The following is a 27,909-nucleotide window of genomic DNA, read 5'->3' as shown; positions in this document are numbered from 1 at the left end:
GGGGCCGGGCGGGCTCCCGCCGGCGGCGCCTGCGCACGGCGGGCCCGCTGCCGGTTGGTGCTGGCGCTCCGCAGTGGGGGAGCGGCGGGCGCGGAGCCGCGGCCGGTCCCAGTCCCAGTTCCCGCGGCGCGCGCGGAGCACCGGGCGCAGCCATGTCTGTGGTCGGCATCGACCTCGGCTTCCTCAACTGCTACATCGGCGTGGCGCGCAGCGGCGGCATCGAGACCATCGCCAACGAGTACAGCGACCGCTGCACCCCGTGAGTACCGGCGCGCCGGGCCCCGCCCGCCGGGGGCTGCCCCGCGCCTTCCCCCCGCGGGATCCCCCTCCCGCCCCGGCGCCCGCGGCTGTGCCGGCCGAGCCGGGAGCCGGGAGAGTGCTCCTTCCCGGGAGTGCGTGTGCTGGGGAAACACTCGTATTTCTGTGTGCGTCCCGGCTCCTGGCGGTGCGTGTCCTTGAAATCCCGCGCCGTGCTGCTGGAGGAGCCGCGCGGCTCCACGGGCACGGCGTATTCCTGTCTTTGCAGCGCTTTGGTTTGGGGTAGCCAAAGATCTCCGTGGAGTGCATGTGTTTCCCCAACTCTGGAACGGCTGCCAGGGCTGGGAGCGTTTCCATTAACAATTACATGAGTGGTAGCGAGACTGGGGAGGAGGAGGAGGAGGAGGAGGTTGATTCAGCAGGGAAGCGGCGCGATGAGTTAGTTCCCTCTCCTTAAACCTGTTCTTACTTGCACCGCATCTGCTGGCCCTGGAATACCGAGGTCTGGCGAGGAAGGCGCGGGGGGGGGGGGGGGGCAGTGGGCAACGTCCGTGATGATGGGAGACGCAAGAGTAGGTGGAGATTTTGCTTCTCTGTTTCTATGGGATACGTCTAGGATTTTTACAGTTCCATCTGTGCATAATTTTGAAGGAGGATTCAGGAATTCGTGTAAAACTCATAAAAATCGGGGGCTGGATGGTGCTTTCCTTTTTACAAAGCGACTTGTAGCCAACAGAGAAAGCTGTTTCTGCTGTGAGAGACTCTGTAGTAACTCCGGCACTGCTGCCCTGATCCTGGAAAAATGTAGGTGTAGGTTTGCTTTCTAAAAAGTTGTATTTTAAAAGCGCAAAGAAGTTGATGGCCAAAATGCATGGCGTCTATTTTAGTGGGAATACTCTTTAAAGTTTTTTACTATTTAGAAAAATATATTTCTCATATTAACTCTCGGGGCGTAATTATCCTCTTGTACTAGATATGCAGTGAAGACCTGAAATTCTGTGGCCTTTCAAATGCAAAGTATCCCATGAAATTGTTGCCCAGAGAATCCTCAGGCAGCTGCAGTTTCCTTCCTCCTTGTGACGAAGAGCATTTCCAATTCTTAGCTATTTTTGGAGTGTGTTCTTTGCAGGTAGGCTTACCTGCATTTAATGTTTTTCACACTACTGTCTGATTAACTGTACTTTCAAGATACTTGCAAAATGATTATGAAATAGGTTAAGTTAGCAATTACAGCATCTGGAGTGCACATGTACTTAAAGACAGTAGCTGTCACACTTAAAGTAGTATTTTCCTTGGCCTTTTCTGTCTCAAAATGTAGTAATACAGGAGAATTTGAGGAATGTCTTTTCTAATATTATTGTCTTGAGACAAACCAAACAAAGGTAAAGGGAAATGTAACAGGTTCATTACTGTTATGTAAGTTTATCATAGTAGCTAAATCTTTACTTCAAGTGGGATTTGAGTGGTGCAGACAGATCCAATTCTTAAATCAAAACTTCTCTTACTGTACATAGCAACACAGTAAATGAGTCTCTTATTTAAATGTTCCTATAGAGGTGCTCACATCGTGCAAGGACTTGAATTAGCTTTTAGTTAACTACATCCTGTAATCCAGTGCTTGGGATTGTCAGTGTTTGTAAAACCATGTATCATACCGGAAGCTTTAGCACAAATACTTTACAAAAAAAGGAAAAATGTTCTGTCAATAAGCCATGCATTTCAGTAGAACTTGGATATTTCCTGGCTTTTGGCCCTGTATCTCTTTGAAAGTTTACTGACACTTGACTTCTCCTGAACTGGGAACTTCAGATCTGTTGAGCACATTTCCAGCGCTTCTGGCACGTTAAATTCATGGCAAATGGCCCTTTCAGGTGCTTTGCCTCACCACTGTGGTTTTGTGGAAAAACAAGACAGTTGTTGATAGCTCATAAGTTACTTCAGACCAGGTGTAATTAATGTGATCACTCGCTGTAATTAAGATGATGTAATAAGGAATCTTGGAAACTACTGAATGGTTTGAAGCCAAGGAGGGCACATGTATTTTTTTGACATCTCTGCTTCTCAGCGGAGGGAGGAAGAAACCATCCATCCCTCTGTGCTGGAAGTGAGTAATTGAAGTAAACCCTGGCAGGAGCTGTGGTGGCTCTGAGTTGGTGCTTCGTGCTGTGCATGTGGTAATGTACAAGTAATGCTCTCTGTCGGCAGAGGCAGATTCCTGCGCTGAGAAGGTGTGATGCAATAGCATTGGTGTGTAAACCATTTACTTACTTTGGAAATTGCTCATTTATCCGACTTTCCTTAATTATCACAAAGAGTAATTGGCAACTGTAGTGTTGTGACATCAAAAATTGTAAAAGTTGTTTGTGGAAGCTGAACTACGTGTTTGAAAATGTAGGGTAATGCTTCGTGTGTATGCAGCAGTTAAATCTGGAGAGGGTTTTGGATGTCAGAGAGAAGAGGTTGCTAGAAAATACTATCAAATTGCTGTGCCCTCAGTGATGGAGAGAAAGCAGGAAGCAATCTGCTAGAGTGACCTTTATATATTCATCAACGATTGCATTTGAGCTGTGTGAAATCTGCGTTCCTCTGTTGCTTAACTCCTGAATGGTTGTAGCCAGATCGCTTGCCTTTTAGGCAGGAGTTGTATTTCAGGTCTGTGATACAAAGGTGTGGTGTTAGTAACTTCCAGAAAAAAAAAAAAAAAAAGAACATTTCCCAAGGCAGTGATGAGGGACCAGATGGTGGCTGGGACCTGAGGCAGCCTTTGCTGATCCAAGAAGCTGCAAGGAGCTGTGGATTTCAGTAGAGCTTCCCAAGCCCGGGGTGCGTGGGAGCTGTCCCCAGATCTCTCCCCTTCTGCCTGTTTGCGGCGTGTGCCTGCTAGTCCTCAGTAGTGGATGCACTTAACAGCTTGTTCAGCTCCAGTGGGCTTAGATGGTTTGTGGGCTCTTTAATTGTTGTCTTAGGATTGTTGCTAAGAGCTCTTAGAGTGAAAATGTGTCCCTGTCTGACTCAAGAGTTGTTGAGTCGAGAGAACCTGACTGCTAAAGTTCAGGGGTTTGAATTAAATCTTATGTTTTTACCTGTGACCCAGAAGTAACTATCAGTGCCTTTCCTTCATGATAAGATCTGTAGAACATACAAGCTTTTTTTGCAATTAGAATGACAACAGTTGAAATTGCTTGCTGTTTCTAAACTAGTTTACAAAGAACAAAATAACTAGAATTCTGCTTCAGATTCTGGTGTGTCATCCAGTAGTGCTGTTACTTAACACATCCATGTTCGGCTGCTTGAATTCTTGTGAGTGTTCTAAAGTACCATGGAACTATTTTACAATGGTTTTTTTTACAGTTGAATTTTTTTTTTTTTTTAGAGCATGTATATCTTTAGGATCCAAGACCCGAGCTATTGGGAATGCAGCAAAGAGCCAGGTAAATGGATCAAAAACTTTTTAGGCTAGTAAACAAGTTCATCTTGGAGAATATTGTCCTGGAGTAGTTTCTTCTGATAGCTTACATACTGTGTTTGTTGGGATTTGTTTTCATCCTTTCTTTGGTTAGAAGCCTGTCCTGAAAATAACTAGGTTAAAACACTGATGAGAGAATAGGTGTGAGGAGGCTTTACATCCAGATGGGATCTGAACTAGAGGAGAACTTCAAAAGGAAAGGAAATGTCTTAATTTGTTGAAGGTTCATTTAAGGTTAATGTAGGTAATAGCTTCATTAGTTCCTGCAAGCAGCCACTGCAACAATGCAGGATCTTAGATATTGCATGCTGTAAAAGAAAACTCCTTTAAAATAAAAAGTACAGTGAAAATCGATGGCAGCAAGTTGATAGATGTTACAGAGAGAAGTACATTTGAATTTTTTTAATAGAGGCCATAGATTAAAAACTAGATGATTCTTTCTCTTTCCTCACACTTTGCTTCCCAGCGAATGTGTGGGGCTTGACAGTGGTCAGTGTGTGCGTTAAGCCCAACATAAGAAATGCCTTTCTGCACAGTCCTCTTTATCAGAGTTTCATGGGTAATGAAAATATCTTTGCCACAGATCATCACAAATGTAAAAAATGCGGTACATGGTTTCAAAAAACTCCATGGAAGAGCATTTGAAGATCCTTACATACAAGCTGAGAGGGCCAAACTTCCCTATGAACTTCAGAAGATGCCAAATGGCTCCGTTGGAGTAAAGGTGAGTGAGAGCTTTGGGTGGAATCTCTCCAGTGGTAGGGATGAGCACTTTGGGGCTTTGTCACTTCCTGTGTGGTCACTTACATTTTCCTTAAGAAAATTAAATACATTCCTGTGACATCCCTGTGTCTCTACATAAGTCCTGTACTTTCTCCAAGATGTCCATTGAGGTTTCTCATCAATCATACTAGTTTCCATAGTCACATTAGTAGCTTTTCACTTCACCTTACTAGATTTACCTTCAAATCTGTATAATTACAGTGTGAGATTATTAGTTCCCATCAGACATTCAGAGACTAAGTGTCAGGAAAACAATATAACGCTCTGAATATGAAATTTGAAGAAATTACTTTTAATTTGCTTCCAAACGAAATGGCAGGAGTGCTTGGGATTGCTGGAGAAATGGTAGCTTGTTAGAAATTTGGGACACACAACCTCCCATGAAGGCTGAGGACTCAACTGTGTTCCCTGAGCAGGGCAGGACTGTTGGAATTGCCTCGTTTACACCTTCCCTCCCTCCTTCCCTGCTCCTGAGTGACTGTTGCAAGAAGCAGATGTTCCTTGGGTTTGCTCCAAAACTTGTATTTTTAGCTTGTGTTATAGGACAAAGTGATCCTATGTGTAATGTGCTTTTTTGTTGTTGTTTTTTAAGTTTAAAAAATACAGAAATACTGTATCATTGTGAATAGTCCCTTGGGATAACTGAGGTGTTAATCTTCCCACAAAAAAAACCCAATCTGAATTGTTCAAGATTTGTTGCAGTAAGCACAAATCAATTGATAGGGAGTTGCTTGTGTCTGGAGCCTGGTGTTAAATGGGTCTCAATGCTCAACATGTCAAATAAAGTCCAAATGGCACATCTTGAGAGCAAAGTTGAGATAATTGATCACAGAATCCCAATGCTGTGTTTCAGGTGAGGTACCTGGATGAGGAGAGACTCTTTGCAGTGGAACAGATCACAGGAATGTTGCTGGCCAAACTGAAGGAGACTTCGGAAAGTGCTTTGAAGAAACCAGTGGCTGACTGTGTGATTTCAGTAAGTTGTGATATAATTATTGCAATCCATAGACAGCTTTATGCAAGCTAGGACCATTTATTATACCATGGTGCAATGGTAAGTGGTACAAGTAGTGGATAGAAATCATATCCCCAAAAATGAGCCTTTGTTACAGGTTTTCCAAATGAGAATCCTTCTCGAAGCACGTGTGCAGAGATGAAGTAGTCGTTAAACCAAGAGTGGGTTTTCAGAAAGAACATAATACTTAAGCTGGTCCAGTCTGTCTGTCTCCAAGGGCTACATACAGTATTTCTGATTACTGCAGTTTGTTCCAAATGGGAGCTGTCCTAGGGGCAAGCATATCCTCCTTGCTTCCAAAGAGCCTTCCTACATTCGTGTTAAATTTCTTTGTTACATGGTTGAGCACTGTTGTAGTGCAGTTGAATCACCTGAACTTAGGGCTCTGAGGGTCATGCTGATAATTTGACAAGCCCAAACTAGTTGACTTTTTATTTGGTTGGTTTGCTCATGTTTTTTTAGCTGGTGTCCTTACCCACGGGGTAAGGGTGGAGCTTGAAGATGTTTTGTTCCTGATACAAAGTCTTGTGTCTGCTTTTCACATGGTCTTTGTTTACTGGCCCTGGTGAGAAGTTTGAGCATGAAGGATTGCAGTTACCCCTTCTCTGTCAGAGGGAGACATGGGAACTGGAAAGCTGTGTACTTCAGCTGTTAGAAATCTGCTTTGATGTTTTTTCTTTCTTCCTTATGGCATACAAAGATACTGGGAGAATACCTCCCACACACAGGGATCCCTGGCAATGCCCCACAGTGGTAGCCAACAAAACACAAAGTGAATGGAGCTCTCCATCTGCTGAAGAGGTGCCAAGTGATTGCAGCCAGATCCTAAATGGGCTCTGATTGTGCTGTGGCTATTTTTGGTGGCACTGAACCTTGTAGCACACTGTAAGCTGGAACTGGTGAAAGTGATATCTGAAAAATGGATAGAGGTTCAAGTTTAATTCCAGCATTGCTGCATTGTTTCTGCCATTGACTTACTTTGAGGCTATGTGTGAATATTTGTTGGGTTGACTTTGTCCTGCACAAATGTTTCCAGAAACTGGTGAAGATTTTAAGATGACTCATCAGAAGAATCTGAAAAAGCATTTTCAGGATATTTTTTTTGGTGTGTGTTAAAATCTGCTTTATTTAAGACAACCCTGGATGCCACTTCATTTTTGTCATATTCTGAACTTTTAATTAAAATATGCACTAAAATAAATTACCTAGCTATTTATTTTATTCAGGCTGCCTTATTAATTTGAGGGTAGCTTATAACAGTTTCTTGTGGTAATGACATTTATAGGGTAGCTTGATGGGCAAGTCTAATTTCTTTAAATTAAAAAATCCATATCCCGTAATATCCTATGTCATTATTTTTGGAAACAGGTCCCTAGTTTCTTCACTGATGCTGAAAGAAGGTCTGTAATGGCAGCTGCACAGATTGCAGGATTAAATTGTCTGAAGCTGATGAATGAGACTACAGCAGGTAAAGGGCTGGAAATTTTTTTGTCCTTTAAGGCCATTCAGGCTGTTGAATGTGAGGGTGATGACACACTGCTGTTACACAATTAGGAGCTTGGGAGAGAGCTGTCCAGGCTAGTACTGCCCAATCCAGCTTGGGAACTGGAAACACAGCAGTGGGGTGGTGTGCAGCATTCAGGAGGCACAGTGAGAGCTGGGGTTTGCTAACCTGAACACAGTCACACTTGGGAATAGCTTTGGAAATAAACCTGGGATCTGTGCTTAAAGTTGTGGCAGTCCTGTCAGCTGTAGCAATGGCACAACTGTTTCTATAAAGTAATTTACTTTCCTCTTCTGTGGTTTTGGTGAATTCTAGGGTAGAGCATAGAAGTACGTAACACTTCATGGGAACTAAAGTTGGAGCTGCTTAAATCAGTAATTTTTATTTTTCTTGATTCTCTTTGCTTTTAGAAAGTCTCAGACAGTTTTCCAAGCGACTGCTGGCAGTGAAATCTTAGATCTGAGTAAATTAGTCTTCCAAAACATTTCTTTATTTCTTGGGCATGCTTGAATTTTGCAAAGCTAAGGTAAAAAATGCTGAAAGTAAGGCATTTCAAGGGAGAGTCTCAGTCTGTGCAGTTTCACAAATTGCGCAGTGTTAATTTGGGTACAAGCACAGCTGAAATACAGGGTGAGTCTTTATTAGTGCTAAACCTTCACTTGACATCTCTTTTCCTCTTGTCAATGAAAAATGTGTTCTCAATGTGTTTGTGGCATTTGAATAGAGTTATGAAGGTGTTTAGAAAGGGTGAACGTGGGTAGTGTCTGTCTCTTGGTAGTGCTTTCAGTATGTGTTCTGCAGCTGTGTGTGGCTTCCCCTCACCTTGCATGGGTTGGTGTTTTCCAGTTGCATTAGCCTATGGAATATACAAGCAAGATCTGCCAGCCTTGGAAGAGAAGCCAAGAAATGTGGTCTTTGTAGATATGGGGCATTCTGCATATCAGGTTTCCATCTGTGCTTTTAACAAGGGAAAACTGAAGGTAATCTTTCAAGTCATACATTAAAAGCCTGAAGTATTTAAAACTCAAAATAGTGCTCTGTGGAAAGACTAGTTTTTCTAAAAAAAGAGGTCTGTAGAAAGTATTTTTTAAAGACAAATACAAGTAGAATACAAAACCTCTCTGTTAAATTTTAGCTATCTCAGCAAGTCAGTTTTTGTAAAATGCAGAAGTGAAGCATCCTAAAGTGTGTTTTGGAAAGTGCTTGATAATTAAGCACGCTGCAGAGTTTTTGTGTCGTTATATCCCTGAAATACTTGCATATTCAGGGAGCCTCCTAAGTGTTGTAGATGTGCAGCTGACTCACTCGTGGGAAATTCTTGAACTGTCTTAGTCGCTCCGAGATGTTGGGGTTCTTTTGTGCCATCCATGACAGTTCAAAGTCTAAATCCAGTAGGATGTGAAGTAAAACTGAGCAGTCTTTGTGCTTCCTGGTTTGGAGACTTCTGCCTGTGACCTACTAATGGCTGAATGCTTTTGTGGACCTGTCTCTGGTAGCCAAATGTCACCTGTGGCACCTCTTGCTGCACTGAGTAAATGACACAGAACAAGCAATGTCTGATAACTTCTGATCTCGTTCTTTGACTCCTGCCAGGTCTTGGCCACGACCTTTGACCCTTTCGTAGGTGGTAGGAATTTTGATGAGGCTTTGGTAGATTACTTCTCTGAAGAATTTAGGACAAAATACAAACTGAATGTAAAAGAGAATCCCCGAGCACTGCTGCGATTGTATCAGGAATGTGAGAAGCTCAAGAAGCTGATGAGTGCGAATGCGTCTGACCTTCCACTCAACATCGAGTGCTTCATGAATGACCTGGATGTCTCCAGTAAGATGAACAGGTACTGGCTGCTGTTGCCACTGAGGGGCAGGGGTTTGTGGTCTCTGAGCTGCTCAGTAACACCAAACACTCTCCCTGCCCTGCAGAGCTCAGTTCGAGCAGCTGTGTACTGCCCTTCTGGCCAGAGTGGAGCCTCCTCTAAGAGCAGCCATGGATCAAGCCAGTAAGTAGAAGTAACTTGAGGTACTGCTAGTAATCCAGTCATTCTTGATCTCTTTAATGATTAACTTTTCAATGTATTTTTGTATTTATTAGAATTGCAAAGCTAAATACTGAAAAGTTAAATGTAAGTTCCATTCATATGCTTGCCATGAATGCATGATACCATTCCCACCTCATTTAGTGCACATGCTACTCTGCAACCTTGATTATTGACCCTCGTTCACCCTGTGTCATGGAAAAGGTTGGGACTCTGAATTTATTAAAAAAGCACAAAACAACCAAACCAAAATGATGATGGTAAAAGATATTACACTTTACTGCAACCTTCTGGCCAGCCTGTTCCATGTGATACTTACATGTTCTCACTGACCTGGTAATTTGGCAGTATATTCTTAAAATGAATTACCTAAAGCATGTGCAAATAACAAAGTAACTTTTTTTTTTTTTTTTTTTGCCTAATGTAGTGTAAAGGAGAGAATTAGACTTTACTAGGAAGGGTTTTACCCCCAGTTCCAGCAGCTTCACCTAAAAGAGAGGGAAGAACTCTGCTGATCACCTGGCTTGGCTAGATAGCGGATACGGGAAATAAAAACCTGAGTAACTGCTGAGCAGAGCTGTTCATGGACTGACAGTTGTTTGAGATGACTTCATACACATACCCTGATTTCAGAATTAAAAAGTTAACCTTCAAGTACAATCTGCTATTTATTAGATATACTGACCTAAAAGGTTTTCTCTTTTGGCAAGCAAAATTAAGCCAGACATAAAATGAGATCTACTTGGGTTTCGTTTTGTTGGTTTTGTTTGGGAGAGTTCAGGTATTGTCCAGTAGTGCAGAAGACCCAATTTCACCCTTCTGGAGTTCATGCACAGCAGAAAGGGGATGCACATGGACAACACACTTTAAAGAACAGCTGTTTTCATTGATGCTTGGCTTCTGCATTTCCCAGGTTTATACAACTAGAAAACTTTGTAGCCTACAGGAGGGACAAAAAGTTACAAAGATCTTGTCAGCCATGAAATATATTTATTGTCACAGTGTCTAGATAATAAGAGAACTTTTCTCTTTTTTCCTTTTTTTTTTTTGTCCAAAGATAGCTTTTTGATATCTTGATGATAACTTAAGGGCATGCACTCTCTTTTCTAGAACTTCAGCGTGAAGATATCTACAGTATAGAAATAGTAGGTGGGGCTACTAGAATTCCAGCAGTGAAGGAACAGATCTCTAACTTTTTCTGTAAAGAGATAAGCACCACGCTAAATGCTGATGAAGCTGTTGCAAGAGGCTGTGCCTTGCAGGTATAGTTTCTGAAATAAAACTTTAGTATCGCTTCTTTAACATCATGTACTAATGAAATACAGCTAACCACAAGCAGAAGGTACTACAGCTGAAACAAGATATGGAGGGTTACTTGCTCTTTAGCTAATTCATGACAGTGACCATGTCAGAAACCAGTCTGTTGCATTCATTAATTTGCTGCTGTGTCATGTTAGAAGGATGGGCTTGTTAGAGACCTGTTAAATTTGAGGACCCAAATTCTGCTGTTCCACTTCTGTGTAGTCACTGGGAACCTTTGCTGGGTATCTTTACTGAAAATCACTGAGGAAGTAACATCTGTTACTTAAATGGTTCAGTTTAATTAACTGCAGGAAGTTTCTGTTAAAAAAAAGAATTCTGTGATAAGCAGAACCTCCATATGACCTATATCATAAGTCTTAATTCTTGTACTTGCTATTTATTTGACTATGCTGAACATATGAACATAATAAAACTTCGGTCTTTTTGTTTTCCTAGTGTGCAATTCTTTCTCCAGCTTTTAAAGTGCGTGAGTTTTCCATCACAGATGTTGTTCCTTACTCTATAACATTGAGATGGAAATCATCTTATGAAGAAGGAACAGGGTAAGTTGTACAGCGCCTACAAATCAGTGTGTTTGGATATAAAGAAAAGTGTTGAGCTGTGGAAAAAAACAGGCCTCAGGCTTTGAAGCTGTCATGCACTTGAACACTTGAAATTTCAATTTTCTTCTTTTGCATTTTACCTTTTGGGTTCCAGTTACTGCTTAACAACTGGAAATACAAGTAATTAAAATGTTGGAGTGAAGTTGCCTAATTCTTAGTAAGTGTGACGTAAAATGCTTTGACACCGAGAGACCTTCAACCTCCAACTCTTGTTAAAAACTGACTTAAACTACATGATTGTTGCTTGGTTAGCAGGGCTGCTGATCTTTAACATACCTTGACTTTGATTATCTGTGAACTTAGAGGTTTAATGGTACTTAATGTTTTATTGCTTTAGTGAGTGTGAAGTCTTCAGTAAGAACCATGCTGCTCCATTCTCAAAAGTAATTACTTTCCACAAGAAGGAGCCTTTTGATTTGGAAGCTTACTATACCCATCCACAAGAAGTGCCTTATCCTGATTCCAGAATAGGTAAGGACACGAATAAAAACCCCATCCCTAACTCCCACTGATACAGGAAAAAGGGGTTCTCCTTTCTTGTAAGATATGTTACTTCCATATTTTCTAGCTTACAGAAAAGCTTAGGCCCTTTAGAAAGGCTCAGCACAGGCTTGTTGGTTTAAATGTAGTGATCAAACCATATTGACATCTCTGACAGTTTGTAAAAAAAATTCTGCATTCTTCCTTCTGTCTATCTTTACGGTTTCTGAGTGCTTCAAAAGAAAGAGGCACAAAGAGTTTAGTGCTCTATTGTCTGGTTCTTTCAGTCTCTATAAAATTGATAGGGATCTTATGTGCCTGCTAGCTTGGATTTTTCAAAGCAATTGGATCAAAGGAGCTGTTGCCTGTCTGGACAGATAACTTGTCTAGTGCTATCTGTCATGTCTTTTTCTGTTAATCTGAGAATATAAAAGATAGGTGTTTCCTCAATTTAAGCATCTGTAGTAGAGTCTAAGGAATTAGATGGTACAAATAAGTTTCTTGGTAGCTAATGCTACCTTACTTGCAGTTATTAGTAGACTCCTTGGGGTCTTTAATTCATAATTTTATTCACTGATTTATGAATCAGATACAAACTTGGTGCTGTCTGTTGGGCTGTCTATGCAAGAAGTCTGTGGTCTTGAGGAAGAAACATTCTCCTTTACATGTGCACATCATCTACACTTAAATTTTCAGCAAGTTGCAAAATAAGTATCAACCCCACTGCTTTCAGAAACCTTGCTAAGCACTGTTCATTCTCCAAAAGCTGTAGTGCAGCCATGTTATCAAATTCAAACAGAATCTTTTCTCTCTGTTAACATTTTAGTTTTCAGTGTGAAGTTTGAGTTATGTGTACAAAAGAAACCATTTGAGATTAATTAGAGTAGTTTCTCTAGTGTGATGGTTACAGAAGGCAACAGAGAAGTAGAACACCTAGTAAAGTACTGTCTTGTTTCTTTATGAAATACAGATAAAGCAAAAACATCTTACTAATTATCAGTGAACTGATAATAATTGGGGAACCAGCTTTTAGTTTATCTACCTGCAGCTTACATCGTAGGATTGTCAGCTAAGTAGAAAGTTTCCAAATAGTTTCAGTTACATGAAGTCACTGTTTAAATTAACACCCTTAAAGGAATGTGGAATGTGTTTGGCTTTTTTTTCCTCTTTCTCTGCTTTTTGGGACAACAATTAAAGTCACCTCTGTTGTTTCCAAGGGCGTTTCACTATTCAGAACGTTGGTCCCCAGCACGATGGTGACAACTCCAAGGTGAAGGTGAAAGTGCGCGTCAATATCCACGGCCTGTTCAGCGTGGCCAACGCGTCCATCATAGAGAAGCAGAGCTTAGAGGGGGATCACAATGACACACCCATGGACACTGAGTCATCAAGTAAGAGCCAAGGCAGAGATGAAGAGCTGGTATGTAAAGCTTGTAAATATCTCCACTGTCATTCTGACAACAGAGCCGATAATTGCAGGTTAAGTCACCGTGTTTCGCTTCTGACAGTTACTGCTTCTCCACCCTTAAATTGCTTCTTCACTTGTGTAACACATTTCTTCATGTTGATTACTAAAGTACTGGTGAAGTGTGGCACTAAGAAAAATGAATGGAAAAACAGATTCTAAAAAAATTAGTTAATTTTTTCATTGTTCTTTATCATCTCTCTACTACTCTTAGCATTATCTAGTGTTGCTAGTCAATGGCAGCATATTTAATGAGATCTCTTGACAGATTAATTCTAGAGGTTTGCTTTTCCTCACAAACTGTTTTCAATGAGTAAAAAACACATGTTATTTATTTATATATGGAAAACTTCACTGTCTCCCGAGAGTAGCTCCCTGTGAGGTGCAGCTGTACCCCTTGGCAGTGCATAGTTGAGAACTGGATGCTAGGGAACCCTTTGGAGCTGGAAACAGCAGTAGCAGTGCTGGCCCCAGCAGCCTTTCTCCTAAGATTTGGCCTTAGCTTCTCCCACTTTAGTTGGATATCCTACAGGAATTAGAGCAAATGGTTACACAACCAGCATTACATAATTGATATAGCCAACTTCTTAAATACTACGCTGCTTTCCAGGAATGTGAGCATATTTGAAATGCTGAGCATGATGCAGTTCCTTGTGGGCAAGTGCTCCATCTGTGGCTTTGTAATCAAGTGAGCAAAGGTTGGAAGTGCTAGAGCTGGCATTTAGTGTAAGAGGCATGTGGAGCTTACTAGGAGTGTGCTGAGTTCAGTGTGAGTAGCTGCTTCCCTGCTCAGACTTTCCATTTGCAGCACTTCATTCATCTAACACATCTTCTGTTTTACAATGGTGCTTGTCAGCAATTACCTTTCAGTATTGAGGATGATACCATCGACTCTGAGGAGGAGGTTTGTGGTGTAAATGTGTCCTATTTTCCCCTCTCTAGCTATTTTCTGTAGGCAAAGCAGTTCCTCCCAGTTGTTGGCTTTTCTGTGTGAACAGTAAGAACAGTAAAATGAGGATTTACATTTTACTTTTTCTATTCTGAAGTGGCAAAACTTCAAATTTGGTAAAAGTAGCCTTCTTTTTTTCCGCTTTAAACGGCAACATAGGCACCTGTGTTAGAGTTTGAAATCCTCAGATAACTTTTTTCATTTTGCAGAACTAGTAGTAAATTACTTTACCTGCATATGTAGTTTGTGAATCCAGAAATATTAATTCCTTGTAATGGAGGCAGTCTCGGACCTTTCAGGCTTTGGCTGCCACTCATTAGTTATTAAGGCTCTGGATCTCTGAGTATTAGGATCATCCTGAAAACTTCAGACTTACCCATTACTGTGTCATTTAAAGTGTTTTTCGGTGATGACATGGAGTTGTAATCCTTAAACCAAGTGATCTGCACTAGTAATTCAACAGACTTTCAGATTGTTAAATTTGGAATAAGGCATAGGTGATAAACTTACTGATAAATTTAAGTGAGGCTGTCTTTATTTTGGGTGGCAAGGAGGGAAGATAGTTGCACTCCCAAGAGGTTACTACTACTACAGCTAATTTTTATTGATGCAAGTGATAATTGCAATGGTTAAATTACTTCTGCTTTGGGTTGCGAACTTTAAAGTTTAGGTCAAAAATGATAGGAGGTCAAAGTTCTGGCTGTTCCATAGAGAACCCATTGTTGTTGCCTGTGTTGGTGGTGTGTTGCTAGAATGTTCTTTGATTTCATTTTATATGTATTTGTTTCTAGTTAAAGTGAGTATTCACAAGGCTCAGTGTAATTATGTAATGGGGACGGACAGCAACATTGAGCAGCAGAGTCGAATTTTCATTTAATTTGAAAGATATAAATACAAACACTACATCAAAATGCCTGTTTAAACAAGGTGAAGCAAAAATTTTTAAGATTGATGCTGAAGTTCATATGTTGTCTATGATCTACTGTAATTGATAATCAGTCCTAAATCTTACAGCAAACCTTTGCATTCAGTTATGTAACTCTCGGCAGGATAAAATGCAGGTTGATCAAGAAGAAGGTGTGCAGAAAAGTCAAGCTGAACAACAGAACCAAGCAGATGAGGAAGCAGAAAATGCTGGAACTGAAACAAAGGTTTGTATTCAGTGTTGATTCGACATTTTTCACCCAGTATTCTCACGCTTACTGATTTTACAATTTGCAAAACATGGGACTGTATTTAGAGGAGAGCTGTACTGAAATGGTTCAAGTAAGGAATCCTGCCATAGCACTTCCATTTTCAACTTAGCATGATTAAGACTTTGAAGTAGGTGTCTGTTGTTTAACCTGGTTTTGTAATGGTGATGTAATTTAGGGAGATTAGGAAACATTGTGTAGAAATAATATGCAGTGCTTTAAGCTTTTGAACAAGTTTTCTTAACAGCTCTTTAAAGAAGTTAAATTTCACCCGTTCCATTCAAAACGAAGGTGGCAGTGATTTTGAATACAGAGGAATAATTAGGTGCTAATTTACATAAGATTAATTTGTAGCTGTCTTAACTAGTTTCATTTGTCTCTCTTTTTTGAGCATAAAGGTAGTAATATTTGGATTCTTAGTAGTGTCTCTCTTTTCATAGGCTGCTTCTGGAGAAAAGCAAGATCAACCACCCCAGCCAAAGGCTAAAACAAAAGTTAAGAGTATTGACCTCCCTATACAGTCAAGCCTCTATAGGCAGCTGGGACAAGATCTGATCAATTCCTATATAGAAAATGAGGTGAGCAGCATGAACAAATGACCACTCAATGTCACTGTAAATAAGTAACTAAAAATATTTGCAACCATTGACTTACATAATTTAGAATTCTTCAGGGGTTTGCCCTTAATTGTAAGGGGTTTTGTTTTGGTTGGGGTTTTTGGTGAAATGACTCAATTTCACTAGACTTAACTTAGCCCATTGTGCTTGTGCTTGTAGTGATGACTTACACAGAGGTGAACATTTTTATCAGTAATTGTGAATTATCAGGCCTCTGCCAAGTTCTCTGGTACAGTTTCAAGAGTAGTCACTAAGCCTGACAGTTAAAATGCTTTCAGTTTTAAGTATGCCTTTCTCGACCCTAGGGGAAGATGATGATGCAAGACAAGCTTGAGAAAGAACGAAATGATGCTAAGAATGCTGTTGAAGAATATGTGTATGAATTCAGAGACAAACTGTGTGGAGTCTTTGAGAAGTTTATCACTGAAGAGGTTAGACTTGCCTATATGTTTCAGAAAAGTTCCTTTGTATTTACAACTTTTGAGTGTGTGTTCTGTGGAGGCTGCAGCGGTCTCTTGGACTAGTTTGGAGTAAGAGATGGTTTGACTTCACAGCAGTGAAGCTCAAGTTAATGCTTACACCTGACATTTGACTTGCAGAGCTCCTTATTGCCTGAGAATTTCCTCAGTGGCAAGGAAGGATCGGGGATGCAGGCAGAAAGTAAAAACCCTATGGTCAGCATAGGAAAGTAGGACAGATCACCACGAGCTTCTGAATGGCATGAGTGGGTAGGAATAAAAAGAAAACGAACTGAGAATATGGAAGACTCTTTAAGAGGTGCTTGGGCTGTCTTAAATAGCCTCAGGACTGATTTTATAACTCTGGTAAACTTCACCTGCAAATCACAGGAGCAGGGCTGTCCTGCCTCTCGTCACTCTTTAAATCTTGGCTTTGAAGTCTGTTAATTACTGTTTTCCTTTGCTGTCACTTTGAATATTTTAAGCTGATGAAGCAGTCCTTTTTTGAGTAGGGTGGGTTTATGCCAGGGAGAGAAGTCCCATTTGATGTATTCCCTTTTGAACTGGACTGTCCGTAACTTGCTTGGTAGGATTCAAACAAGCTGACCTTGATGTTGGAGGACACAGAAAACTGGCTTTATGAAGATGGAGAGGACCAGCCAAAACAAGTATACATGGATAAGCTTCAGGAATTAAAAGTAAGGTTTTAAGTTGTTTTCTAGAAAAATCATTCTTGTATGTTTGGGGCGGGGGGTGTTCAGGTTGTGCACGTTCAGTTACGAAATGAACATAATACTTAGAACTAGAGGTGCACTTTCTTTTAATATGAGTTGTGCTCTTAATTTGAAAATGGTTGAAATGAAGCAGACTGTCACTCATGATAATAGATTTAATTGCTATGGGAATTTTCTGTCAGACTTACCGTCTGAAAGAGGCTTTTGAGTAGCTTGACTGCTCCTGGGTAATGAGAATTGCACTCCAGAATATATATTCTGGTTTTCCTGTTCTCAGTGGTCTTCTATAGATGTATTGGAAGACCAATTTTTGGCTCTAATATCCAACAATAAAGGCTCTGGAGTGCTTTAACAGTAGCTTCCATTGTATAATTTGATTATTAATGACAAACACCCCCTAAATGCTTCAGATTTTAATGATCTGATGGGGGAGATATGAGTTGTGATGAATTACTACCTTCACGTTGAAGTATGTCTCTAGTCCTTGGGCTCCAGCTGTTTACTCTCCAGTCAGATTTCCTCTGGGGGAGGGATAACTGATGGAAACAGCAGTGTAGATCCAGGCAACTGCCTGGATACCAGTATTCAAGAAAAGGAAAAAGCAAACAGTGGATAAAATCAGAAGTTTTCAGATGAACTACTTGAAAATTAAAGCATCCATTAAAGCCTGACTGTGTCTGTTCCAAATGCTCTTTTTGCAGAAAACTGCAAAATACCAGCCTATTAAGGACAGTCACTATTCCTGTGTTTAAACGTCTGGTTTTTTGGTTGTTGGACTAAAGCAATATTCAAAGACTTAGCTCTTTGGGTGGGTGAGAAAAGGAGTTTCAGGCAGCTTTCCTTCCCATGCTGCATTGTATTCTTAGACCAGACTAAAGGAAGTACGTGTTTTGTAAAGACCTTTGTGCTTATTACTCCAGAAATTTGGACAGCCTATCCAGGAAAGATGCATGGAACACGAAGAGAGACCAAAAGTTCTAAATGAACTGGGAAAGAAGATTCAGCTCCTTATGAAAGCAGTAGAAGCATACAAAAATAAGGTAAAGCCAAATTATTTAGCTGTTCAATGATTATAGGTGTTTTGAGTTTGGCTGTAGAGTTTTTTGTGTTTAAAAAAGTCCTATAAAGTTACATCTTAACACTGCTTTAGAAGGGCTGTTGTACTTCTGCTCCTGAGAACTTTAAACCTGTTTTGCATTGCTAGCAAAAAAGAGCTTCTTCATGAGAACATAAATCAAAGATTTATGTGTTTTTATGGTGGCTGGTACCACTTGAAATGGATCTCTCAATTTACAGCTGTTAGCAGTGTTTCTGTAACTTCTAAGATTAACTTAATTGGCGGAGCAGCATATTTTAATTGGTGATGCAAGTATCTGTCTCTCTCCTTAGGATGAAAAATATGACCACCTAGATCCTGCTGAGATGGAGAAAGTTGAAAAATACATTAACGAGGCTATGAATTGGTTGAACAGCAAAATGAATGCCCAAAACAAACTAAGTCTAACTCAGGATCCAGTTGTCAAAGTGGCAGAAATACTAGCAAAATCTAAGGTAAAAAAAAAATCATTGTACTTGTTGCATTCTAATCAGTTTTTTCTGAACCAGATTTTGGCCTAGATCTGAACTAGAATATTACATCTGCAGAGATTTTAAAGCTATTTAAAAATCTATACAGAGGGAGCAGCAGTTTTAGCACTCTTCAGTGTGGGCTCTTGATGTACAGTAGTCCCTCTGCACAAGCCCTTTTAAAATACCCTGAGTTATGGCACCAGGCTTCTACAGAATGGATTGTCATACAAGTTGGTAACAAATCAGAAGCTCCTCAGGTAATGAAAGGCTTTTTTTGAAGTTTCTAACCTTGATAGAATAGAGAAGTCTAGTCCTTGACAATGAAATTCCAGGCCATTATGGCCCAGAAACAAATTAGAGATGTTCTAGTTGAGTGCAGTTGCCGAGCCACCAAATGACCTTGCTGTCTCACTTGTGTCACAACTAGGAATTGGATAGCTTCTGTAATCCTATTCTATCCAAGCCCAAACCGAAGATAGAACCTCCCAGTGATGGGCAGTCCAAAGCCAACGGGGAACACAATGGACCAGTGAATGGACAGAGCGCTACGGAAACAAAACCTGAACCAGCAAAGGACAACCCTCAGCAGACCAAACCCCCCGGAGAGATGGAAGTGGACTAAATCTTGCATTTCTTCTACTTCATTAAAATAGTGCAAGTAACCACAGGGTCCATTCTTTTTGTCTGGTACACACCTCAGATGTTCAGTTATTCTTAGCCAACCTTCTGTCATTTGTTGCTGAGTAGTTTTGAAAGTGTTTTATATTAAGTACACCTTAATATAATGTTCATTTCCACTGATGTTCATTTCCACTGATGCTGCTTATGTGGAGCTTTAGCCAAATGTAGATTGTATAAGTCAGTTGAAGCTTTCCCAATATATTTTATATCAAACATACAGAATTGATATATAAATGGCAACAATCTACCTTATTTAAAGCTTTTATTGTGGATAAACCTCAGCTCCTTTATTCAGGAAAGGATACTGTATTGCACTACTGATGCTCAAGTGTAGATCTAATCGCATCTTTATTTTGGAAAAAATATTGGAATTGAAGTGGCAAAACCTGTCACTTGAAGCACTGACCTTTTCTAGTTATTGTATTGTTATAATTTAAATATTAAAATAGAGGTTAGTTGGCATACCAGTCCATCTTGTTGATGTACCATGAGAATTGTACGGTCTTTTTCATAGGAACTGAATAATTTGAGCTTAAGCGTTTTTTAGGTTCCCATACCACTACCAGTCTTCATGACAAACCGCTCCAGCAGCGTGGCTCTGCCGTGTGCTGGAATTCCTGGTCTGTGCACATTGCTGTACATACCCTACTGCACTTAGGACACAGTGATGCTGGGGAGAATAGGATGAAAGGGGACAACATGCAAGGCCTGCTGCATAGCTTTCCCTTGAAAATGTCTTATTGCACATGGAACTATTTCCACTTCTTTTGTTTTGAATTCAATTTACATCTTGATCATATCTCATCCCGGGGAGGAGAAACAACAGAAACAGTGCTGTGCAAACTGGGTATCACCACACTGATTTTGAGGTTGTTTAAATGTTCTTTGGGGCAAACTTGAAAGAAATGCTGAGAGCTTATTTAAGCCTTGATGCTTGGCCCATAAATCTTTTGGTCAAGGATCAAAACAAAAGAGTTTAAAAACTGGATATTATTGCCCCAAAGATGGAATCTACTTGATGAACTTGCATAGCTTACCACTTAGCTTTGGTCATTTACTCTCTAATGAAAGTGTCTACAATGTATTACACAGCAGAATCACTGTTGCCTTTGGTAAGTCTTAAACGTTGTCAAAGTCCAGTGTACGTTCCAAATATATTCCAAATGCCTCTGTCAGTCATTGAGGTACTGCAGCACTTGCTAAAGCCAGTCACCATTGATTTCAAACACCTCTTCTGTTACCAGAGTGGGAATGGGCTACTCTTAACTATGAAAAGTGGTTTCTTTACCCAGTCAGCATAAGAAGCTGAGATTAGTTGCAGTGTAAAGCGTCAGTGACTTGAACTCTGTCCCAGAACCAAATTCAGATATTAATCAGGCACTCCTGCAGCAGCTCTCCCATATGAGGTGTTGCTGTTGTAAACAAGTGAAGAATCACAACCTTGTTTCTGGCTTTGGCAGCCATTTTATCTTCAGCCATGCCCTTCATCTTCTACCACTGTTCATGCTACAAAAAGTAATTCATGACCCCTGGTAGAGGTGAATTCACTTCTCACATATTTTCACAGAAAAAGGAAGCATCATTTACAGCTGTGCATAAACCTGCCAGACTAGTTCGAGTGCTGGAATTGCATCTTCATGACTGACATCCAGTCACTGAGGTGTGTGTACTTTGCTCTCCTTCCTGTTCCTATTCCATGCAGTCAGTGTAGGTGGTCTGACACTGTAAGTTTACATGTTTAAAGCCCTGGAACAAAAACTGAGTGACCTTGAGGAGAGTTGCTCTGCAGCTCCTCTGCAACCTCAGTCTTGAGTTCTGCCACGGTAGTCACACCTCTGGCACTGAGGGGGTGACTGTACTGCAGCATCAGTTGTCCTTTCAGTCATTCAGGACTGAGCTGGCTTTGGTCTCATAGGCTTTAAGACCATTTATATCCTAATGGCTTTTACCACAGCAGTGTAATCAGTAGCATTGTCAAGTACTGGCTTCCTAAAATACAGCTGCACAACAATTTGTCTAGGTAGACTCCTTGGTACCTGTGGCAGAAGAGCACAAAACAGCAGAAATCTCTAGTAGCTAAAAGGTCATGTGCATGAACAGAGTGTCTTCTGCTTGTGGCCATCAGATGCTTAATACTACATTACAGCTATTTGAGGCAATTCTTAGGATAAAGGCTAGAAAAATTCTGCACGCTTAACAGCAGATATGGTTCAGACAAACAATTGTAGTCAAGTTTTCTTACTAGATTAGGGATTTTTTTGCTGTGCATCTGGTCTGTCTCTAGATCCCTGCTGAAGAGGAATGCTGCCCACAGAAGCTGGCTCTGAGGTCCGTGTCAGGAGTCCCATTTGGGAGGGCAGAGTTGATCTTTCCACAGCGAAGCTCACGTTAAAACATGACTTGTTCCTATGTAATCTGTTTTCTGTTAAAAAGAGGAGATTTTACCAGTACAGATTTTAAGTACACACTATGCACAACTTGAGGTTTTGTGTGTCAGACTCAGAAGCAAGTTCCCTTTGCCTACCTTGACATCACCAGAATGAGTGTCTCTGCAACATCAAGCTTTGTTAGGGAACCAGCAGTGGTCTGTTACTCTGCATCTTGTATATTATAAAAGCAGGTATTTGTTGATAATGTCTTGCTTGAAACTTTCTGCTGAGGGCAAGATACATTTCTCATGTTTGAAAATGTCCCCTATGTCCCACAAAAACAAAAGGAAGCAGCACTATCTTTGTAAAGGCAGTAGTTTTGTTTAAAAAAAAAAAAGGTTTGTAAATCAGGTTCTAAAGTCCCATGTAAAGATTTAGTTACAAACCAGCATAAGTACATTATTTCATTTTACCAGTGAGTGCTTCCTTCTTTCCTTTAAAGAGGACTCATTCTCTCCTGTCCAGAGCATTAATGGGCTTGCTCAAGAAAGGACTTCAAAATTAATTTAATTTTCTTTACTGAACTCAGTTTAGTTTCATGAGTTCCTTTCCACTTCTTTTATTACGGTACTTTAGACTCCAAGGAGTTTCTTTGAACTTCATTTAGATGTAACATAAACAGATTTGTAACATTTAAGTTAGGGTTTTATGCCTTCTTTCTTTAACCTGCTGCTTCATGACAAAATACCCCATGATTTTGAATGAAGTTTTTGATTTTGCATGTCTGAATTTGAATGAAGACTCCTCTCCCTTGCTTGCTTCTGGCAGCGTCGATCTTTCACTGCTTAAATGCTGCCTTTGGGGCATGCTTGCAAAGCGTGGAGTGAGCAGCTGGCTCCTGAATGCTCAGAGGCAGGTGGGAAGCACCCGACCTGTATTCCCCAGGCTGTATTCCTGGTCTGCCTCCCAAGGCCCCGGGGCAGAGTGAAGGGGAAGGTGCCCTTCATGGCATGGCAGCACAGGAGGGGACGTGCAGTGTCTGGGGTGCAGCTCCAGCATTCTGGACACCTCGTGGTGTGTGGGATGGAAGTTTTGGTTCTTCCACATACAAGTGAGAGCTGTTAACGTAAAGCATCCAGTCTGTATTTGATAAGATTTCTTTGTATCTTCAACATTTGAAATTCTTTAATATTTCCCAACATCTCAGTGTGCTGAACTCCAGTCTCTCCTACAGCTTGCTACAGATTTGGTTCTCAAATACTCGGTATTTAAGTGGGGGTTTTCCTGTAAGGATTATGTAAGCGTAATTTCAGGAAACAAGCAAGGAGCTGGCCGGAGACTTCTCTTCCCAATTATTTTTTGACACCAGTGTGAAAAATTAATACCTTTAACAAAACTTGGAATCTACAGTTCTCAGAGCTCTGGTTATCCATGCCTGTCAGTTAGCCAATGTTAGCATCCAGGGCGTGAGGCCATGTTGCAAACATGCTGCACTTGCTGGTTCAAAGCACCTGCCCAACTGCTGTAGGAAAAGAGGCTGAATTCAATTCCCACAGATCAGTGCCATCATGAACCTCATTCCTCAAAGTGGGACTTCCATTGCTGTGTAATCACACTGTAATACTTCAATACACTGACTTCTGTGAGCCCTTCTCAAGTGAAGCTCAGATGCCCAAACTTGAGTTGTGGGCTGGTATAAGGTTTGCCTGCTCTAAGGATGCTTACATTAATTGCCACTAATTGCTGTGAGTTTATTAATTGGATGGAGGAATATTCTGTTGCCTCTTACACTTTTGCTAGTCTTAAGCTTTCCCGTCTTTCAGGCACCAGGAGACGAAAACTCACTGAAACTCTCTGTCAAAAGAGGTGGTAAAAAACATGTTGCTCAACAGAAGGCGTTAATGCCTCATAAATTTTAATTTAAACTCCCAAGATAGCACTTGGAGTATAAACACAAGCTCTTAGTAGCTACAGAATGTGTGTGGTGGCTGACTCCTAGCTGAATTTGTAATTCTCCACAGTTGAAATTTGAAGACTTCAACCATTTACTACATACGTAAACAACAGTGAAAACAACTAAATGTGACTGTTGGCACTGCAGAATACTAAACCAGGAATGTGCTTGATGTGACTTACTTGATACAGCTATTAAACCCTGGTTTCATTCTTTCCTGGTCAGAAGGAAATACGTCAAGCAATGAAAACAAGGAGTCATTGCAATGAAATCCATGAAGAATAATTTTAAACAAAAATGCAGTTAAGAGCTATATGCACCCGCCACCTCTACCAAGTGTTGTAACAGTTTAATTAAATTAATCAAAAAAGGTAGTCCCTGAATGTTGCAGTGGTTGAAAAAGTTTCTTTCCATAGTCGATAACCATATCTCCACGGGTTGAGGGGGGAAGAGATGGGAATGTCAGAATTCAAAGCGGTGTTTAAGTATGGAAAATGTTTACGATGTATGTAAATGGGATTCTCAGTAGTGACAGATCGTGTGCAAATTGACAAGACTTCAATTTATTTTTGAATGGCAATATAGATTGTCAAGGTTGTGTATAATTATAATAAATATATAAACCGCTACTTGAACCATAAATGACCACCCACGACCTCGTTTTTGCATCAATGTTCTTAAAAACAGCTTTGTCTGATGTCAGGGGTTGATACAATGCCAGTTTGTCCAAAAGGCCACAGGTAAGATAGAGGCGGTTTTAGTGCCTCACCTGTCCTGCTGTGGCTTCTCTCGCCCTTCTCTGTCCAGGCTGCTGCAGCCCAAACATAGCACTGCTTTGCCTCTGGGGAGCTCCAGTTATTTCCACAGCTGCCATCGCATCTCTGCCTTTGGATGAGCACAAATTCCCAAGTTTCCAGTAATTCATCTTTCATGAATGACTTACTGCAACATACAAGTTCAAGGTAGTTTTGAACTGCTGGGGGGAATTGAGGGCTTTGGGCACTGTTGGTTCTCTGAGCAGATGAGGAGGTGCAGCTGGAAAGCAGCAAGCTGTGGGATTACTCCAGGAATTTTTTTATGCGCTAGCAGTGTAATGGGAATCGCTCCATCCTCCACCAGGATGCAATGACTGTAGAATTCTGCATAACCTAGACAAACACACCAAAACACAACCTGATTCGACATTTTTGTAACCTTCTTCCTCAGTACACTTTAAAAGCTCCCCACAGTCTGCATTTCTTCAGGCTTTGCATTCTTAGATCTCAATAAGTAATGAAATGTTTCAGCTATATTAATTTCACAGGCCAGGTTTGGGACTTAGGGGTGGGAAAAGGTCCTTCCAATTAAAAAACTACATGTATTTACATAAATATTTACGTACATGTATGTATACATGCACATATATTGTGCATATGTAAAAATGTACACTAGAAATCGTCTTACTTTAACAGCCAGTACAGGAGAAAATACTGTCCTTAGCCTACTCTGCTGTCTGAGCATCTCAGACCACTAAATCAGCCCCTTCACACTCCAGTGCTTACCAGCTGTGCAGGGATGTTCACCTCCAGGGAAAGTATTCCACAGTCAGACTGCAAAAGAGGACTGTTCTAGCAAAATAGTGTGAATGTGGGAAGAATCACAGAATACCCTGAGTTGAAAGGGACCCACAAGGATCCTCAAAGTCCAACTCGTGGCCCTGCACAGGACACCCCAGCATTCCCACCATGTAACCGAGAGTGTTGTCCAAACACTTCTTGAACTCTGTCAGGAAAAATCTTTCCCATTTTACTTATTGTTTTCACATCTTTCAAATGCTCCTGTTGCAATAAATATTCCCCAGCTACTCCATCATCTACCTGCACTGCCTTGTCTACAATATGAAGGCAGGACAAAATACTCTTACATGGCGATTTTAGCATAGGGAGTGGAGATGGAAAATGAGGTCTGAAGTGCAAAGATCACCAACTCTATTTATGATGACATTTCTAAACGTGTGCTTTGCAAAGTCACTGATGAAATAATAACCACACCAGCTCTTGCAAGCCTTTATTAAGTGAAGATTAACAATCTGCTCACAGGTTGTTAATCAGTGGCATTACCTTTGCTGGCTTTGAGTGCTAATTTACAAAGAATCAACAACCCAGCTTATCTCTCTGTTGGTTTTTCAAAAGCATTTCCCTGTAACATCTAGTTCACAAACACCAAATAAAGTTTACCAGACTGGGATCTCTGGGCCTTAGAATGACAGTGGAGGAAGTATTCAGTGTGTCAAACAGAAGCAAGCTGTCTACCACAGGAAACTTTCATTTTCTTCCATATTACAGAAAGTATGAAATACACATTTATAAATCTAATTTGACAGGTAGAACTATAAAACGTATCTAAATTCACTAAGTTGCCAAGACTATGGAAATTTTAAAGATAATTATCCTACAACTTTTAATTAGACAAGAGAGTATTTGCATTTGTCTTTGCTTGCAAGAAAATAAACAACCATAGTCCAATTTGCTAAATTCTCATGATAGGGCTTTTTCAAGACAAACTAACTGAGCTCAGACAACAGAAACTTATTTTTCAATATTATCTTGGGGGTGCAACAAGCCACTAGAGAAGTATTTTATCTTGCTTTCCTTTAATACAATGTCAGTAAAAGCACCACTACAACCTGTTTGCCCCAAAAAGGGCAGTAAGAATTGTCATTTGTCTTAATACACTAAACTGTTGATCAAAATCCTTTGTAAACAACGGGACATATGCAAAAATTACACCTTTATGCTCAGGTGACATTTTGTTTTCATGGATGACACCAGTAAGCCAATTTTCAAAGCCAGAAGAGCAGACACATATCCTGACGGTGAAGTATGAACTGAAAAAACAAGAGAAAAATATTATTATTGTAGTATATTATAGTAATATTATTTTAGTTAGACTTAGGACAATCAAATTGTATTTTGTTGAGGAAGCCTTCAAATCTCACACTGCATCCATTGCTACCATCTTGAAATCCACCTGAATGAACTAAGCAGATATGATTACCCAAGGGATTCAGCTTCTTTGCAAATCCAGCTGCTTGCTTGGTAACTGAGTGCTAGTTACAGCTAAAAATTTTCAAAAATTACTTCAAAGGGAGTCAGTCAAGATTTCCAACAGAATAGCCTAGGGAAACACTGAATAGATTTGTATTTAAATTGGTTTTTAGCTCTAGGTATCCAAATAGCAGTGTTGCTACACAGAGAAATCTGTCCCCTGGTTTTCAGTTTGTCTCACTTTGCAAGGCAGAACGTCACTCACAAGCGCACATGATGCAAGTGCTGACCCCTGAGTATCTGCACTGATTTGAAACTCCTTAGCTGTGCTGTGATGATGTTATTTTCACTTTGGGGTGAGGAATTCTTTTTACTGATGTGAGTTGGTGCAGATTGTGTGATGAATTTAATGATAATTCTAGACCAAGCCAGGTCTTCTTAATACAGTTCAAATACTGAGACCAGACTTTTTCACGGAATTTATTTTGACTTGCAAAAGTTTCCTCTATTAGAAACTATCACTTAGTGCTCACAAGTGCTGTACAATCAAAAGAATCACAGAAAAGGCATCTGGAAAAACTTGCACAGTGGTTCATGTCCTGCTCAGGACCAGGGCACAATCTGGTGCTGTGTTCTATACAGCAACAAATACAGACACCTACAACAGAGGCATCAGCCAAATTAGCACATCATTCCAAAGACCTCATTGTTTCCATAACACAGGCATGATGTCAGCCCGGCTCTAGTGGTAAATCACTGACTGAGCTCACCCTTGGTATCTACAGAGACAGGCTCGACTATACCACAGCAAGTTACAAATTCTGTAATTTCACTAAGATGGACGAAAGATCTGAGGGGAAAAAAGCTTATGCTCTCATAAATGGTAAAGTACCACTGGACTACCAAATGCTGGCATTGCAGTCCAACACAATCAGTAAAAATAAAATACTCACCGGTCTTTGACAGCATTAATACAAGCAACACAATATTCCTGTAACATAGACTCAAGGCCACTGCTGCAGGGCCAGTAACTTCACAGGAGGGTTCAAAGTTGGAATGTCCATAAAAATGTGTTAGTCATTGCAACAAAGCCTTATGCCACACCAAGGATTTTACTCAAAACAGATTATATTTAATAGCCAGCTTCTCAGAAACAATCATTCTTTCAACAAACTATTTTTTTCTTCACTTATATTACAAATGACTTCCCTCCAGCCACACTCCTCAGCTAAGGATGAAATATGTTGTCAGTTTTACAGATGAGTAAACTAAATCACATGGCTAACAAGTTTGACTTGTTTCTTAAAGATACAGATTTAAATAAAAAATTCCTTCTCTGAAATAAATGGAATTTCACTACCAAAGAAGTAGGGAAGGTGAGGAAACAATTTTTGCTTCATCTTTCCTTCTTGATGAGCACAGCAGTG

The 27,909-nt window shown here is 40.5% G+C and overlaps 1 protein-coding gene across 4 annotated transcripts; it reads left to right on the top strand.

Moving 5' to 3' along the window:
* The first annotated feature begins 6 nt into the window (after positions 1-6).
* HSPA4L (heat shock protein family A (Hsp70) member 4 like) lies at positions 7-24,098 on the top strand. 4 transcript variants are annotated; one of them, XM_032109837.1, is made up of 20 exons: positions 7-259; positions 3,632-3,689; positions 4,308-4,448; positions 5,361-5,483; positions 6,891-6,990; positions 7,873-8,006; positions 8,620-8,864; positions 8,950-9,026; positions 10,173-10,324; positions 10,821-10,927; positions 11,325-11,458; positions 12,685-12,887; positions 13,789-13,836; positions 14,913-15,032; positions 15,515-15,652; positions 15,997-16,122; positions 16,740-16,847; positions 17,804-17,923; positions 18,273-18,434; positions 18,880-24,098. In XM_032109837.1, exons 1-20 carry the CDS (start codon positions 153-155, stop codon positions 19,072-19,074), a joined length of 2,598 nt encoding a protein of 865 aa, XP_031965728.1. In that variant the 5' UTR covers positions 7-152; the 3' UTR covers positions 19,075-24,098. The 4 variants fall into 4 exon arrangements, with proteins under 4 accessions (XP_031965728.1, XP_031965729.1, XP_031965726.1 ...); XM_032109835.1 differs by having other exon boundaries at positions 29-259; positions 14,931-15,032; XM_032109838.1 differs by lacking the exon at positions 13,789-13,836 and having other exon boundaries at positions 8-259; positions 14,931-15,032.
* Positions 24,099-27,909: the final 3,811 nt, after the last annotated feature.

The sequence above is a fragment of the Corvus moneduloides genome, chromosome 5 (assembly GCF_009650955.1).
Source record: "Corvus moneduloides isolate bCorMon1 chromosome 5, bCorMon1.pri, whole genome shotgun sequence".
NCBI lineage: Eukaryota > Metazoa > Chordata > Aves > Passeriformes > Corvidae > Corvus > Corvus moneduloides.
This window is presented reverse-complemented; position numbering and strand designations above follow the sequence as displayed.

Excerpts from the sequence above, each read along its gene's own strand:
- HSPA4L (XM_032109837.1), top strand. The coding sequence starts at position 153 with ATGTCTGTGGTCGGCATCGACCTCGGCTTCCTCAACTGCTACATCGGC. Across the intron at positions 5,484-6,890 it reads TGGCTGACTGTGTGATTTCA|GTCCCTAGTTTCTTCACTGA; the intron begins GTAAGTTGTGAT and ends TTTTGGAAACAG. Across the intron at positions 15,033-15,514 it reads ATGCTGGAACTGAAACAAAG|GCTGCTTCTGGAGAAAAGCA; the intron begins GTTTGTATTCAG and ends CTCTTTTCATAG.